We start from the raw sequence: 15141 nt of genomic DNA, 5'->3' as shown, positions 1-15141 counted from the left end.
TATTCATCATTGTAACATTGTTTCTAACAGGAAGAAATTGCTACATATAACATATATTAATTAAATTAAATATATCGATTACATTAATTAAAGGATCATATTATGCAATACACTGCAATCATTAAAATTACTATGGATGTTAGATCTTGTATATCAAAGGCCACGCAGGTAACAATTACAATTTTTGCTTAAAAAAAGTAAATGTATATATGTTTCAGACATTCATATAGGTGTAGGTAAATATATATATTTTCTCCTAAGTAGAAAGAAATCTAAAAGAACAAAAACATTAAACTCTTTACCTCTGAATACCGGAACCACGTGAATATTAGGTATCTACTGTTGCATTACAAATTGTACCCAAGTTTGGTGGTTTGGGTTCATTATCTCAGTTTCTATGGGTGAGGAATCGGGACACAGCTTAGCTGGCTGGTTCTGCCTCAGGGTTTTTCACGAAGCTGCAGTCGGGATGTTGGCTGAGGCCAATCATCTGAAGACTTGACTGGGGCCAAAAGATCCACTTCCAAGAAGACTCACTCACACTGCTGTTGGCAGGAGGACTCAATCTCTTGCTTCACGGGCCTCTTCACAGACAAGGATGCTTCATGACATGGCAGCTGGCATCCCCAGAGCCAAAAGTGATCAAGACAGAAAGGGGTAGAAGATACAATGTCTCTTTTGGCCTACCCTAGCAAATCCCACTGTTATTCCTGCTACATTTTCTTCATCAGAAGCAAGGCGCTAAATCCAGCCCACACTCAAGGACACAATTAGGGTCTACCTCTTAAAGGAAAGTTCAAGAAACAATTTGTGGACTTATTTTCAAATCCCCGTAACAGATGACCTGTGGCATCCTTAGAGAAAGATATGTAATTTATTTTTTAAATGGAAAATTAACTTCACAAACACATACATACACACACAGAGACAATTTAAAAAAACATAGGTCCACAACAAGCATGATGTGCCTGCCAAAAGAGGTAACACAATGTTGAGCTGGAATAACAGAAAAATGCCACTGAGAACAAGTTCTATGATATTCTCTACCATTCAGAGCACTACTCTTAGTCTAAGTGCAAAACTAACCAACTGGAGCTTATCACCTAGACAAAGTGACTTCAGAATGAGGACCAGTCTGGGGGGAAATGGTGTTTGGTCTGAAAGAAGACAAGAGGAGAAAGAGCAAACAAATCATGAATTACCTTCAACTCTATGAAGGGTTGTCATGTAGAGAAATTAGAAACTCAGGAAGCAGAACTTGAACCAATGGCTCAGCGTCACAGGGATGCAAAGTGGCTCGTACAAGAACTCTCTTAACAATTAGAGTTTTGTTAAAAACCAGAATGAGCTACTCAGTGAAATGTTCTTGAAGGCTGCGGGAGGAGCGTAGGGAAATAATTCCCGCAGCTACCCCTAAAGTTCACGTCCAGACTGGTCCTTCCCTACTCACGTGGCTATGGCTGGTGTTGAAACCAATGCCATGGCCCCTCCCAAAGCAGCAGGCCCGACACTAGGTCCTGTGCCATGAGGCAGAAGTGAAATGTGCACCTCTTGGCACAGCATGTGGCAAAGTTCATGCTTTGTAAGTGTTAGCTAGTATTTCTGCACTGACTCAGACTGTGACAAGATGGCCCTTCCAATTTCTAACACTTCATAAATAAGTTAAAAAATCACTATAATTAGCTCTTAATCCTGAAGGTCAGCTTCACTAATACATTCAAGGGTAGGAATGACAAAGCCAGGACGGCTGGACATACTTTGGGAAACCACAAAGAACAGAGGCAGTCACTTATGTAGACATGTAAAAACCACAAAAATCAAAACTAAACATATTCAAAACAAGTCATATCCTCTCTGGCACATGTGGTCTGCTTTCTGGAATGAAATGATTTAAAAAAAAGAGACTCAAACTGGGCTGTTTCACCTACTTCGAGCAAATGAGATTATTACAATGAGTTTATTCACCCGTGCCGGCCAACTACCCACCACAACTGAAAACTTACTTTTCGGGTGCCAGCAGCTTGGACACTCTGCCATGTCGCTACAGGCTCTGGAGCTATGTGCCACTCGGGGTAAGCTTTCGTGAGTAACTTCACAAAGGTGGACTTTCCCACGGCTGCAATGCAAACAGCATGTGTCGGGACCCTTGCCACATCAGGGCTGCAGGAGAAGGCTGTGATGAAACTCAGGCACGGTGGCCCAGCTGAAGGCAACAAGTACCAGTTTTCCCAGTTTCAACCCTCAGCTCTGTATCCGTGTCCTACTCAGGATGGGGCAGGTCACGGTGACCGGTCCCATAATGAATACAGGGGGGAAAGGGGAGGAAAAAGACCCTTAAGATCTGACTTGCAGTGGTAATGCCCTAACCTCCCAGAGGCAAGGTATGTAATGACAGTTGGAAATGTAATAGGACTACCCACAGTAGAGGAAATCAGCTACTTAAATTGTAAGGCTTGAATCATATCTATTCTGTGACAGCGTAAAAACTGCAAGTTCTTCAGCAAAGAAAAATTGAGATTAGGACCCTCATTCATTCAACAAACCTAACCAGTATTTCCTGGAGTGCTTACTCCGGGCTCAGGTCTGTCTGGCACTGGGATTACGATGGCAAACAAACACCGGAAGGGTTCTGCCCTCACGGAGCTTGTATAGGAGATATGTTCACGGAGTAACTAATAACAAACATAAGTGACAGGAAAGAAAAACGCAGGACGGCTCTAACACAGCTCAGGAGACTGGAGAAGGTTCCTCTGAAGAAAATGCTGTCTGAGGTAAGATCTGAAAGGTGAGGAGGTAAGCAGGGCAGGTGTGGGGGAAGGGTCGTCTAGGCAGAGGGAACCCCATAAACAAAGGCAGGGGAAAGAGAAAGAACCTGGTGTAGGATGAGACTGAAGAAAAGCCTGGGCCTAGAAGAGGCACAGTCAAATGAGGGAGAAGAGTGGCTCCAGACATGTGTAGGGTACGGAGGAAGGCCACGCCGGATTGGGCACGACCTCACAGCATGGTAAGAAGTTTGAATCTATTCTAAGGGCAATGGGAGGTCAGTGGCAATGGATGTTAAGCAGGGAAATGATAAGATTCCATCTCATTTTTAAAAGATCACTCTGCCATCTGTGTAAGAATAGACTGACACAGAAGTAGGCAAACCAATTAAAAGAGAATAGCAGCCTGAACCAAGGGATTGCAGAGGAGGTGGAAAGTAGTGGTTGCTTTGAGAAATATTTTGGAGATGAAACCAAGCTAGTACAACAAATTATTTCTTCCCGTTCATACCAATGTCTGGCCCATTACCTTCCTGCCTCGAGATCACTATCCATGGGCTCTCCAGACACCTCCGCTTGGATGTCCCACAAACACCTCAGAGTCAATCTGCTCCCTACATGAATGAAGTCATCATTGTCCCCAGCAGAGTGAATGTCCTCCCATACCCAGACCTCAGGGGATGGCAGCAGCATCGCTCCCTGTCAGAACTTCTCCCTCCTCTGCCAAATGTCAAGTAGCCACCAAATTCTTTTGCACCTGCCTTCTAAATTTTCCCCATCTGTCCTTTTCTCTCCATTCCCACCTCCAAGCTCAGGATCGGGCTCTCATCTCTTGCCTGACTCTGGCTTTGCCCTCTTTAATCCGTCATTCATACTGCAGCCACAGTGAACACAAAATAACACTGCTTAAAACCCTCTGACAGTTCCCTATTGCCTTCACAAAAATCCAGTCCTTTAGCATGGTCTGCTAGACACAGCAAGATCTGGCCCCTGCATGTACCTTCCTGGCCTCAGCTTCTTTCAGGCACCCTGAGCTCCTGCTGACCAAACTCTTTGCAACTCCGATCACGCCTTGTTCTTTCTCACAGATGTGATTTTGCCAATGCATTCTCATTTCCTGGAGCACCTCCTCTCCTCACCTGGTCAACTCCTACTCAGTCTCCAAGATTTTGCTCAGATGTGCTTCCTGTATAAAGCTTTTCCAGAACCTGATGCCTCTGAGCTGGATCAGCTAATCATCCTTTATACTTGACCTGGCTTTCTGGGTAACAATTCATCATGCAATTGTAATTCTCTTTCTCCAGGTAGAACAGGGGGCTCCTCTAGAACACACAGGGTGGAATCAGAGCCCAGCACAATGACCTGACTGAAAAAAACACTTAATACACTACTGTTTCAGTTCCCTCTGATACTGATGTTTGTTAAAAATTAAAAAAAATGACAAGAGTATGTTTGGAGTTCAATCCCTTCTATGAGAGATGATCTTCTCAAGGCAAGTTTTACCCTGAGGAGGAACCCAAATGGAACCAAAAGGAGGAAGGAAGGCACCCTTCAAGTCAATTCTATCAGCCACTCATGGCTACTGATTAGGAATGAAGGGATGTCTCAGAAGAGCCCACACATCCATAAGGGGCCATTGATTACACAGCACTCCAGCTCCTGTCTGAACAACACAGGGTAAGAACAAACAACACGAATCTCTGTGTTCTGTACAGTCATGCTCATCTCTCAGTTCCACCTCCACCCGGCCCATGTGTGCCTCTGCACATCCGCCCGTCTCTGCTCTTCCCACACTTCAGTGCATAAATGCCTTCCCCTGCTCTTCCTGGCCTGTGTCTAAATCCCTTCCCCCCTACCAAGCCTAAGGCTCCACCTCTTCCATTAAGTTTAGAAGGTCTCTAGCACACATGGAATTCCCACCACACTGGGCAATTGAATCAAACAGTATCTATTAACTGCTTATGACATGTTTATAGCCTTTAAGTGTTTTGATTGCTTCTTGGGTCTTAATTTTGGTTTCTTAACAGGATCTGTCTGACTCTCTGGCGTTGGGACCTAGGAATCTACATTTATAAGTATGCCTCAAGAACACATACTTCTGTTTGAGGCTGCTATCCAGAGCAATCTGATCAAAATCAACAGAGGTGGTTTTTTAAAAAAATATATGGGTTCTAAAACCACATACCAGATTACTGACTAAAAGCCTACAGGCTTGTCATGAAGAACCTAACAGATTGACAGGAATTACAAATTGGTTCAGTTTATATATTATCAGATGCCTGCCTGCTCTGAGTAGCCCCTACTTTAAAATATTTGGCACAGATAGGCAAAATTTAGATTGTAGGTTGCCGATTAAAACTAAAACATGGTCCCTGCCTACCAGCCAAAAAGTTGGGGTTTTTTAAAGATTTTATTTATTTGACACAGAGAAAGAGACAGTGAGAGAGGGAACAAGCAGGGGGAGCGGGAGAGGGAGAAGCAGGCTTCCCGCCGAGCAGGAAGCCCGACGTGGGGCTTGACCCCAGGACCCTGGGATCATGACCCAAGCCAAAGGCAGACGCTTAAAGACTGAGTCACCCAGGCGCCCCTAAAATGTTATTTTAATTAATAGGGAAAGATTAAGGCAATCGATATTGCTGAGATTGAATGACTGTTAGAATTACATTTTTTAAAAGTTAAAAACAATCTAAGAAACTACTGCAGATCAAAAAAGAAGGGCCCTGAGGGTTAGGGAGTGCCAGCTTCACCTCTGAGATCAGACACTATTTAGTTCATCTAAGGGCAGTCAGGACTCTGAGAAACCGACTCACGCCTTTTAAACACACAAAACCCGGAATGCCAACAAATTTGATGTAATGGGAAATACACGGTTCCAATTACTGGAACAATTACACCAGGGCAATATTCCTCCCCTGCACCCCATTGCCCATTCAAAAGCTTCTGGAAAACCAGTTTAGTAATCAGAAGCCAGTTTCAGCAAAGAATGACAGTAAATGATGGTGGCAGGTCCTAAGAGCTCAGAGAGCCTGGGTCATTTGCCATAGGGCAGTTATTTCTTAAGCTGTTCCAAAGGAACTCAGCTGTGCCAGGCACCAGCCACAAATATGGAATAATTTTAAAAGATAATTCAAAGTTATATATTCATATTAAAATCACACACGGCGTAATGGTTTTTAGTGCTATAATACCTAAGCATAAGTTTTTTCTTCCTGCTTGAATTTTGACTGTTGTGTTTTTTAAAAGATTTATTTATCTATTTATTTGAAGGGGGGAGGAACAGAGGGAGAGGGAGAGACAGAATCTCAAGCTGACTCCCCACTGAATGTGAAGCCCAATACAGGGCTCAGTCTAACAACCCTGAAATCATGACCTGAGCCAAAATCAAGAGTCACACACTTAACTATCTGAGCCATTCAGGTGCCCATTTTTTTGTTTTGCTTTTGATGATTTTATTTATTTATTTGACAGAGAGAGAGCACAAGCAGGGGGGAGTGGCAAAAGGGAGAGGGAGAAGCAGACTCCCCACCGAGCAGGGAGTCTGATGTGAGGCTCCATCCCAGGACCCTGGTTTCATGACCCAAGCTGAAGGCAGATGCTTAACTGACTGGGCCACTCAGGCATGTCCCTGTTCTGTTTTTTAAGACATACGTTTTAGAGTGTTCCCAGGGGCTTCCCAAGAGTGATGTCTGCTTCTTTCCTGCTATACTGGCTTCCTCCTAGGGAACAGAACACTCATGTCCACTGGACTTGATGGGACTTTGGTGGACTCATGTCCACCAAAAGCCACTCCTCTTTATACAACACTGGGCAAACAAGACAAAGCCCTTCCTTTGTCTGGTTTCTCTGCAAAACACCAGCCTCTTATGATATCATTATCACCATTTAGTTAGATCCCAGATTCACTGTTATCTCTGAATATACTTTTTAATATCATGAGATCTGGGAGGTATCAGATCTTAGAATCAAACCTTCCTTTCAGACCTTAGCTATTACTGAACTTTATTATGTGTGCCACACCTTGGAAAAGGGTAGGAAGTACTTTCCTAGGGTATATTAGTTCAACATACTGATTTTTATTAGTACCAGGACTGTCATTCCACAACCTGCATCAAAGAATTCTGTTGCTAATATCCATCCTTTCCTAAGTCATGATCTGTTTTCCCTTCACAAATTCTTCTACAAACAATGATACCTGCAATTGCTATATTCTGCTAAAATCTAGCAATTAGATAGTATTTGATGGAACACCCCGAAGAATGTATTACTTTCAATGTAATACAGTTGTATTTTGAGGGAGCCTCTCAAACATACCCCTAGGCATGTTCCTCTCCTGAACAAAATTTATAATACGGGCAAAAATCCAATTCTGAAACCTTGTACCAAAAAGCAAACTAAGGCAGTAAATATACAACTATCTTAAACAAAAAAAGTCTTCCAAAGAACATTTAAAACCTGTATTTCAGGCACTACGTCTGATGCTGTATCCATCCACTCACTCACTCACTCACCGACTAGGTACTGTAACTACAGTGATGAACTAGGCGGAGACCCTACCTTCAAAGAGCTTATACTCCACCTGCGAAACAAAGTACCCAGGATCAGAAAGGCTGTGAGCCCAAAAGCATTCTGGGCAAACTTAACAAAAATCACTCTACAGACTTAAAAAGAAACTTAATACTCCTTTTGCTCTGATTCCTCTTATTGTCTTTCCCATGGGAACTATGCTTAACAACAGCATATAGTCCAAACCCCTCTTGTCCAGCATGAGACCCCCACTGACCTGGAACCCCTGCCCACCCCCACCTTGCCCACTGCGTGATTCATCCTTTCACTGTCCCCTTCTCAGGGAAGCCTCCCGGAACTCTCTCCAGCTCCACTTCACCCGGGAGGTAGAGCGAACCACTGCCTGCTCTGACTTTAGCAAGGTATTACTTCATAATTACTTGTGACCTGTCACTCTCTCCACTTGCCTTCTGAAGACACACACTGACTTGTTCCCTTTGCATCCTGCGTATCTAACCAGATAGCAGGAATGGAGATGGGTGGAATGAGGTGAAATCACGGAAACAATATAGACTCCAAACAAGACTCCAATATACAACATTTAGAATCGGCCTTTTTCCCCCTTGAATTCTTTGCCCAATTGTTTATACGCAATAAAAGCAACAGAGGCACATTAGTGACATTAGAACATACGGAACATGCTATTAGAAAAGCTCTTTCCTCTGCTTTATGTACCAGTCTCTAGACTGTAACAGTGAGAAAGTTCTTCTTTTTCGGTTGGGTCTTTGAAAATCCAAGTGAGAATGGTCTGAGATGAGTCACGGCCAGTATCTCATACAGCAATCCTTTCTTCGCCTGAGGTCTATAATTATAAAGTAACTGGTCTGGGAAGGCAATAATACTCACTGTAGCCATGAATACACTTAGAAGATGGACTAAGTGTTTTAGTTCTTAGATCTTCAGGGATTCTGGGCACCAAACTTTTGATTTTCAATCACACTTGGCATACGGTTTCCTAACACATACTGGGCACCACTGGGTGCTACTTCACTGACCCATTTTACTTCCGTGTTGTGGTCTCAGAGGATCAGATCAACAGGACTCGGGGCAGCACGAGAACAAGAAAAGCCCCTCTAGACATATCTAACTTCAGTCAGGACAGGGGTTTACCTTCCCGTGTTCAGGTGTCCTGGAGGGGTACTGATTTGTTTGGGGACACCACCTGTGATTAGAGAACATGATCACTCCTGACTTGATTGTAAAGCAATTTAAAATATTTGCTCCGTGGGCACCAGTGACTAACTTCCACATGGTATCAGCACAGGAGCCAGGCATCTGGCAAACACTGAAAGAATACAATGGGTCAGGCAGGGGCTTAGGTGCTGGTGATGCAAAGATGAGCAAGACCCAAGTGGCCAACCCGGGGAAGGTGTTGAGTGTGCAAATAATCCCCACAGAACTCAAGCGCTGCAGCTGCTGTGGGTACAAAATGTTATGAGAGCACACAGAGGAGGCAGTGACTAATTCTGCCTGAGGACAGTCATCACGGTGTGTGGGGTGATGGACAGCAGTAGGAGGTAAAATGAGACACAGCCAGCTTAGGGGCCCCCAGTCCACTTGCCATTAGTCACACTTCCCTTGGGCAAGTGCACACACTTCCAAGGCTCCAACAACCACCCCCACAATCCACAACTTCCATTATCTGAAATCTTGGCCCCATCTCTCGATCTCAGGCACATGTCCTAATCTACCTCTGAACATCTATCTCTAAGTCTTACCTCCCCAGACCACTTCCTTTATTTCTATCCTCAGTTTTCCATGTCCAAACTACAATCTCACTGTCATCCTCCATGCCTCTATCCCTCACCTCCAAGTGGCCACCTAGTTCTGTCAATCCCACTTCCAAAATCCCTCTCAAATCGCCATTCCTCTCTGTCCTTCCATTCCCCCTGTCCAGGCCTGCATCTTCCCACACTCTCAAAAACTACGACGACAGCCACGAAACTAGTCTGTCTACTCCAAATTTTATTCCTGCTCATTCACGCCACATGATGGATGCACAGCACTATGGGTACTGTAGCAAACAAGATGTACAAAGAAAGTGCATGCTTTCTGTTCATCCCCTCTGGCCAATTTCTTTTGTAAAATGAATTTGACCTAGGCACACGCCAGCCTCAAGTCTTCAGTAGCCTCTCACAACCTACACAACAAACTCATGGCACAGCCTGCTGCAGAGGCTGTTCAGCATCTGGCAAGTCTACCCTTCCGGCCGCTCGTCCTGCCCTCCAGGCACACTCCTATTCTTAAAACTGCATGTCTCTTCAGGCTTTGCCTTGGCAAATGTGACTTCCGGTACCTGGAGCATTCCTGCCTCATCTCCCCCTTGGGAATTCCTACCCCAGGGATTCTGAGTTCCCATGCCTAAACAATCATGGCACTCATCACATGGTACAGGAATTATGTTGAGAAGTCCTCCAGCTGGCTGTGAGCTCCTTAAAGGACAGGAACTGTACCACATGGGAGTCGACCTTCATAGCAGGTACTCAGTAAGTCCTGATCCGAGTGAAAGCAAGGAAGAAGTAGACCCATCTAGAAAGGTTAAGAGCAAAGGTCAGGAAAATTGGGATAGGGAGCTCAAACTTTGCCTGATGGTCTGTCCAAGTACTTATTGTGTGAAGTACTTTGGTACTTCTCTGTTCTCTGAGAACAGAGCTTCCTTTAGAGGCATGTTTCCTAACGGACATCTTTAACACCATGAGGCAGGGAGCAGGACCCTCCCTTCTCAGTCTTTTTGGGGTTTCTGATTTGGCTGGAGAAACACAAAAAACAGATGTGGTGATTATTCTCACTTTAAATTCAGGACTACTAAGTCCAAGTGGGTCCTTAATGCTAACTGGCAGCTCTACATTTCTCTTGCTCACTCACTAGACTAATTCATGTCTTTTCTCTCTCTTCACACTCATGTTGCTTAGTTGAGCCTTCATCCTATTTCGCTGAGAAAACAGCCAAAAGACCTTCCCCAAGTTCCCACCACGCCTACCCAAGTCATACTCATTTCTGTTGCCATTCACAGTTACTAGGGAGAGAGAGCGCTCCTAACTTAAGCTAACCTCTCTCCGCTTCAGCAATAGATTCCACTCCTTCCTGCTTACTAAAATCACTCCAGTAATTATATCCTATCTCCTGCTTCACCAATCCCCCACCCCCGCAACTAGACCATTTCCACCAGCTTACAAACATGACCTAATTCCTTTTACAGAAAGAGAAATCTGAAACCCCCACAAACCCTCCCCATTTCAGCTACCACTCCATACCTCCCCTTTCTAGGAAAACTTCCAGTTGTCTTAATCCACTATCTCCAGTTCCTCACCTCCCATTTTCCCTGACCCTATGCTGATCAGACCTTCATCCTTACTGGCCCTAAAAACTGTTCTTCTCAAGTTCACCAAAAAGCTCTGTTACTTAAACAGCATTACACAGTTGAACATTCCCACCCCCTGAACACCTTCTTCATTTGGCTTCCAAGATACCATTCTCTTTTGGTTTTGCTCTGACCTCAGTAGTCATTCCTTCTCAGTCTCTTTTGCCTGGTTCCTTCCCCAACTTCTTGAACATTTGGGTGCCCCATAGCTTAGTCCTTTCCATCAACACACAAGGTCTCCTGGCTTCAAATACGATCTAGATTTATACCTACAATGCAGGGAGACTCTGAACTCCAGACTTAAACATCCAACTGTCTCTTCAACATGTCCACTTAGATATCTAATAAGCACATAAAAACCTAATATGCCTAAAGATAGACCCCTGCAACCATTGCCCGACCCAGTCTGTTCTTCCCATGTTTCTCCATTTAAGAAAATTTGGAACTCCCATTCTTTGAGTTGTTCAGGACAAAACGATGTCTTTATCTCATATTCCACACATCTGACATCAAATCCAGTCTGCCCTGCCTTAAAATGTAACTGGAATCCAATTTGCCTCTTTGCAGTACTGTTACCACCCTCCTCCAATTCATGGCAACTCATCATTGCAGTAACCTCCCGACACCTTCGACTTTCAACATATCAGCCACAGTCACCTTTTCATAATTTAAATCCACCATGGACTAAAGGCCTAGACAATTAAGCTATTCCCTACCTTCTCACCTCACGTCCTTCCATTCTCCCCCTTGCTCACTCTGCTCCAACCACAATAGCTTTCCTCCAGTTCCCTGAATACACTGTCCGCCTTATGGCCTTTTGCACTCGGTCTTTCCTCTGCCTCGGAGATGATTCTTCTGGTTACCTACATGGTTTCATTCCCTCATTTTCTTCTGGTTTTTGTTCCAATGTCACCCTCTCAGTAAGGCCTGTCATGACTACCGTATTTAAAACTGCCATCTCCCTCAATCGCTCATCCTTGAGTTTTCTCCATCACATTCATTACTACCTAATTCACTGTTTACTTAATTTATATTGTTTATTATTTATCGCTACTAGAGTCCCGTGAGAGCAGAGATTTTTTTTATTTGTTCCGTTTGGTGCTGTATCCTCAGGGCCAAGAACAGTGCCGGCATACAGAAGTTGCTCAAACGGTTATTTTTTGAATGAGTAAAATGAGAAATTCTCAATTTGCTGCTAGAATGTCTTCAATACTCAATACCTGCTAATCTTCTTAGGGCTCAGCACCTTAGCTAGTAGAAGCATCAAGTCAGAATTTAGTAACAGTGAACTTAAGTGTTTGGCTTTCATCTCATTGTATGATTATTTTTTATTTAAGATACTGGGTCTCTACGTGTTTTAAGTTTAAAAAGTGACTTTCTTCCAAGAAAAACGTTAAGAAATTATATGGGACTAGAAAAGAGACAAGGTAAAATTAGTGCAAGTGGTACTGGACGAATTTTAGGAACTCTTAGGGTAGGTCTGCCAGAGAAAATGCAGCACACCAGTTCAATTTTAACTGTAGATAAGTAGTAATTTTTTTTTCTAGTGTATGTCCCCAGTACTGCGTAGGGCACACACCAAAACAGTATTCGTTATCTGAAATCCTATTTTAAATGAGCACACCCCCACCCCCACTAAATCTGGTAACCCTATCTTAGGCGAACAAAGAAATTACATCCTGCTCCTTGTCGCATCCATTTCGATCAGAATAAGCTGGTAGAATTCTTGTCCTATCTACAAACTTCGTGGCTGTGGAAGAGTACTGAGGCCTGACATCCTAAAAATCAAAGAAGCAAAGGCCTCTCTGGGAGGAGAAAGGCCCCGTGGCATCAGACTGCGGGTAAGGGGGGTCTGGGCCCAGCTCCCTTGCTCAGCTTCTCAGGCTAGCAGCCAATTTCCGGCCCTTACCAATATTTCCTTCGATGGAGAGCCTTCGAGGCCCGCATTCCGTGTGCAAGCCCCTGGAGGGGCACACGCCACGGACTGCGCTCCGAAGCATGGAGCTGGAAGGTGCTCGCAACAGCCTTCGAAAGAGCCGGCCCGCAGTCATTCCACCCACAACTTGCGCAGCTACCACTTCCGCCGCGAGCATTTCCGCCCTCGGTACAGCCGTTCCAGCGCTCGGGCGCGCCTATGACGTCAGGAGATCGCCGGGCAAGAAGTGGTCGAGCAGGCTGGGGGTGGGGCCAAAGGGGCGGCTCTGTTCTCGCGAAGTTTGTGCGGGAGCGAAGCTAGATGGCAAGACCTCCCGTGCCGGGTGGGGTGCGGGAGAATTAGTAATTGCATCTGTCGCGGCGGCTTAGCCTCTCGGTGTTTGCCGAACAAGTAACATGGTAAAAGAGACCTAAACTCACCAATCTCATCACCTTTGTATTTTTGTGTAACTTTACGATAAGTCATAGCTAAAGACAAATCAAAGTAACTGTAATTGCAAACGAGGCTTTTCCAGGTGTCTGTTGTCTGCCTTTTATTCGAATATGGGTAGCAACTGGACTATTTCGAGTAGGAAAATGACACAATCTGTTGATGTACACAAATTAACTTTTCCCCACTCACTGTGACGCGCAATACAATGTTGTCACATTATCGAATTTATCAAATTAGTTCGGTACATTCCACCTCCCAGTTTGTCTTTTTGAATGAATAAATAAGCGTTCGCCCGGTCGATTTGCATAGTAGCCAAAAATCCCATTAGGCTGAAGTGGGTGGAGGCTCAGGGTCTGAGTGGAACTCGTTTAAAAACGGATAGATTAGGTTCTGTGGGCGTGAACAACGGCGGGGGTGAGGAGCCGGGCTGCCTTGGGGCGGTGGGGATTCCGAATGGGATTGGTCTCGGAGGCTGAGCAGAACCCGGGTAGAGACTCGCGGCTGTTTAAAACTGGAGTCCAGCTGTGGGTGGAGAGCTGTGCTCTGAGGAGAGGCAGGGACGGTTCTGAACTGTTGCCCCCAGGTGAGGCTCTGACTGGCTTTGTCCTGCCACACCCCATTGTCATAAAGACCTCAGAACCAACGCTTGATGAAATGTCAGAGGGAATTTCCACAGCCCACCGCTGAAACCAGAAGAGTCAAAGCAAGAGTCCAACAGTAAACCGGCCTTCAGGCAGCACTCTTAGAGGTGGGAGGTTTTAGGAAATGGGGACGTAATTGCAAGGGGTTGGGGAGGGGTCCGTGGCTGGGACACCAGTCTTGCATAAAAAGCACAAGACTTTCTTCTTATACTGTTGTTTATATGGGATGGTTGAAATGATGTTCATATATTAAACACATTTAAAAAATATATGTTATATGTTATAAATTTATTTAGGATAACCTGGATGGAGCACCAATAGATAGTGGAACAGTTAAAATCTGTCCCATCCTCTGCTCCCACTCTCACAGCCACCTCCGTGTCAAAACACTGCCTACATTTCTTATTATGTAAACTCAGACTTGGAAAATATTCATCCAAAAAAGTTTGAGAAAGGCTCTTGGCACTGGGAAAGCCTCTCTGCCTTTTCTGCCATCAGGGACATTTAAGGAGTAGTTAGGGTGTGGTCTCCTGAGAGCTGGCAGTGAGGGTTCAGAAATACAACCCACAAGCAGCACCAACCTCCTGTCACACAGCTACCATTCAATGCGCTTTCCATAATCAGTAATGGCTGTCTTCAGCTTGACGCTAGGTTCCCGGGACATTACTGCTGTTTATCTTAAATTGACTCTCTGGTGTACTTCCTCTCTCCTCAAACCACTGTAATGCACCCATGTCCTCCTCACTATCAGCATATGACCTGACTTCCAATGATGACTTCAAGGACAGCATTTCTTTCTTTCTTTCTTTCTCTCTCTTTTTTTTTTTTTTGAAGATTTTATTTATTTACTTAGAGAGAGAGAGAGAATGAGACGGGGAGAAGCAGACTCCCAGTGGAGCTGGGAGCCCAATGTGGGACTCGATCCCGGGACTCCAAGATCATGACCTGAGCCAAAGGCAGTCGCTTAACAAACTGAGCCACCCAGGTGTACTTCTTGAAGTGGGGCAAGACTGGGTGGGGGCAGGGTGAGGAACAACAGGTCAGCCTCCTCACCTTCCCCCACATGGAGACTCTGATGCATCCCTCTACAGTAGGGATATGTCAGTGCTCCACATTTCCTCCCATCCTGTGTGCGTGTGTGTGTGTGTGTGTGTGTGTGTCTGCCCTCTGGCCTCCCCCCCATGCTTTCTCTCCCAATAGCCAGTGCCGGCAGCTCTTCTTTGCAAGACTGCCTTTGGCCTCCTGGAGACTTTTCTCAGTCTCTGTGGAAAGCCTGGGACTTTACCTTCCCTCAGAGTGCGCCTTCCCCAATTACTGATAGGCCAGGGCAAAAGCCCAGTGGCATCCAGTCAAGCTTTTACACCAGAGCTGCCTGGGGATCAAGGTAAGCCATCCTCTGTGGAACTCTCTCTGAGAGGTTCCCTGCTGGGCTTCCTCTCCATTCTT

The 15141-nt window shown here is 45.0% G+C and overlaps 1 protein-coding gene across 3 annotated transcripts in view; it reads right to left on the bottom strand.

Moving 5' to 3' along the window:
• DGUOK (deoxyguanosine kinase) overlaps window positions 1-12779 on the bottom strand; it is a 29079-nt gene extending 16300 nt beyond the window's left edge. For 2 of the 3 annotated variants that reach the window (XM_044261409.1, XM_044261407.1), the window contains exons 1-2: window positions 12596-12779; window positions 2004-2116 (exon numbers count right to left, since the gene is read on the bottom strand). In XM_044261409.1, the coding sequence (XP_044117344.1) occupies window positions 2004-2116; window positions 12596-12779 (297 nt within the window). The remainder of the gene's footprint in view (window positions 1-2003; window positions 2117-12595) is intronic. The other variant, XM_044261408.1, reaches the window with a different exon arrangement.
• Between the last annotated feature and the right edge of the window lie 2362 nt (window positions 12780-15141).

This window comes from Neovison vison, chromosome 8, assembly GCF_020171115.1.
Source record: "Neovison vison isolate M4711 chromosome 8, ASM_NN_V1, whole genome shotgun sequence".
Lineage (NCBI taxonomy): Eukaryota > Metazoa > Chordata > Mammalia > Carnivora > Mustelidae > Neogale > Neogale vison.
The sequence above is the reverse complement of the archived record's forward strand: the minus strand, read 5'-3'. Positions and strand labels throughout refer to the sequence as shown.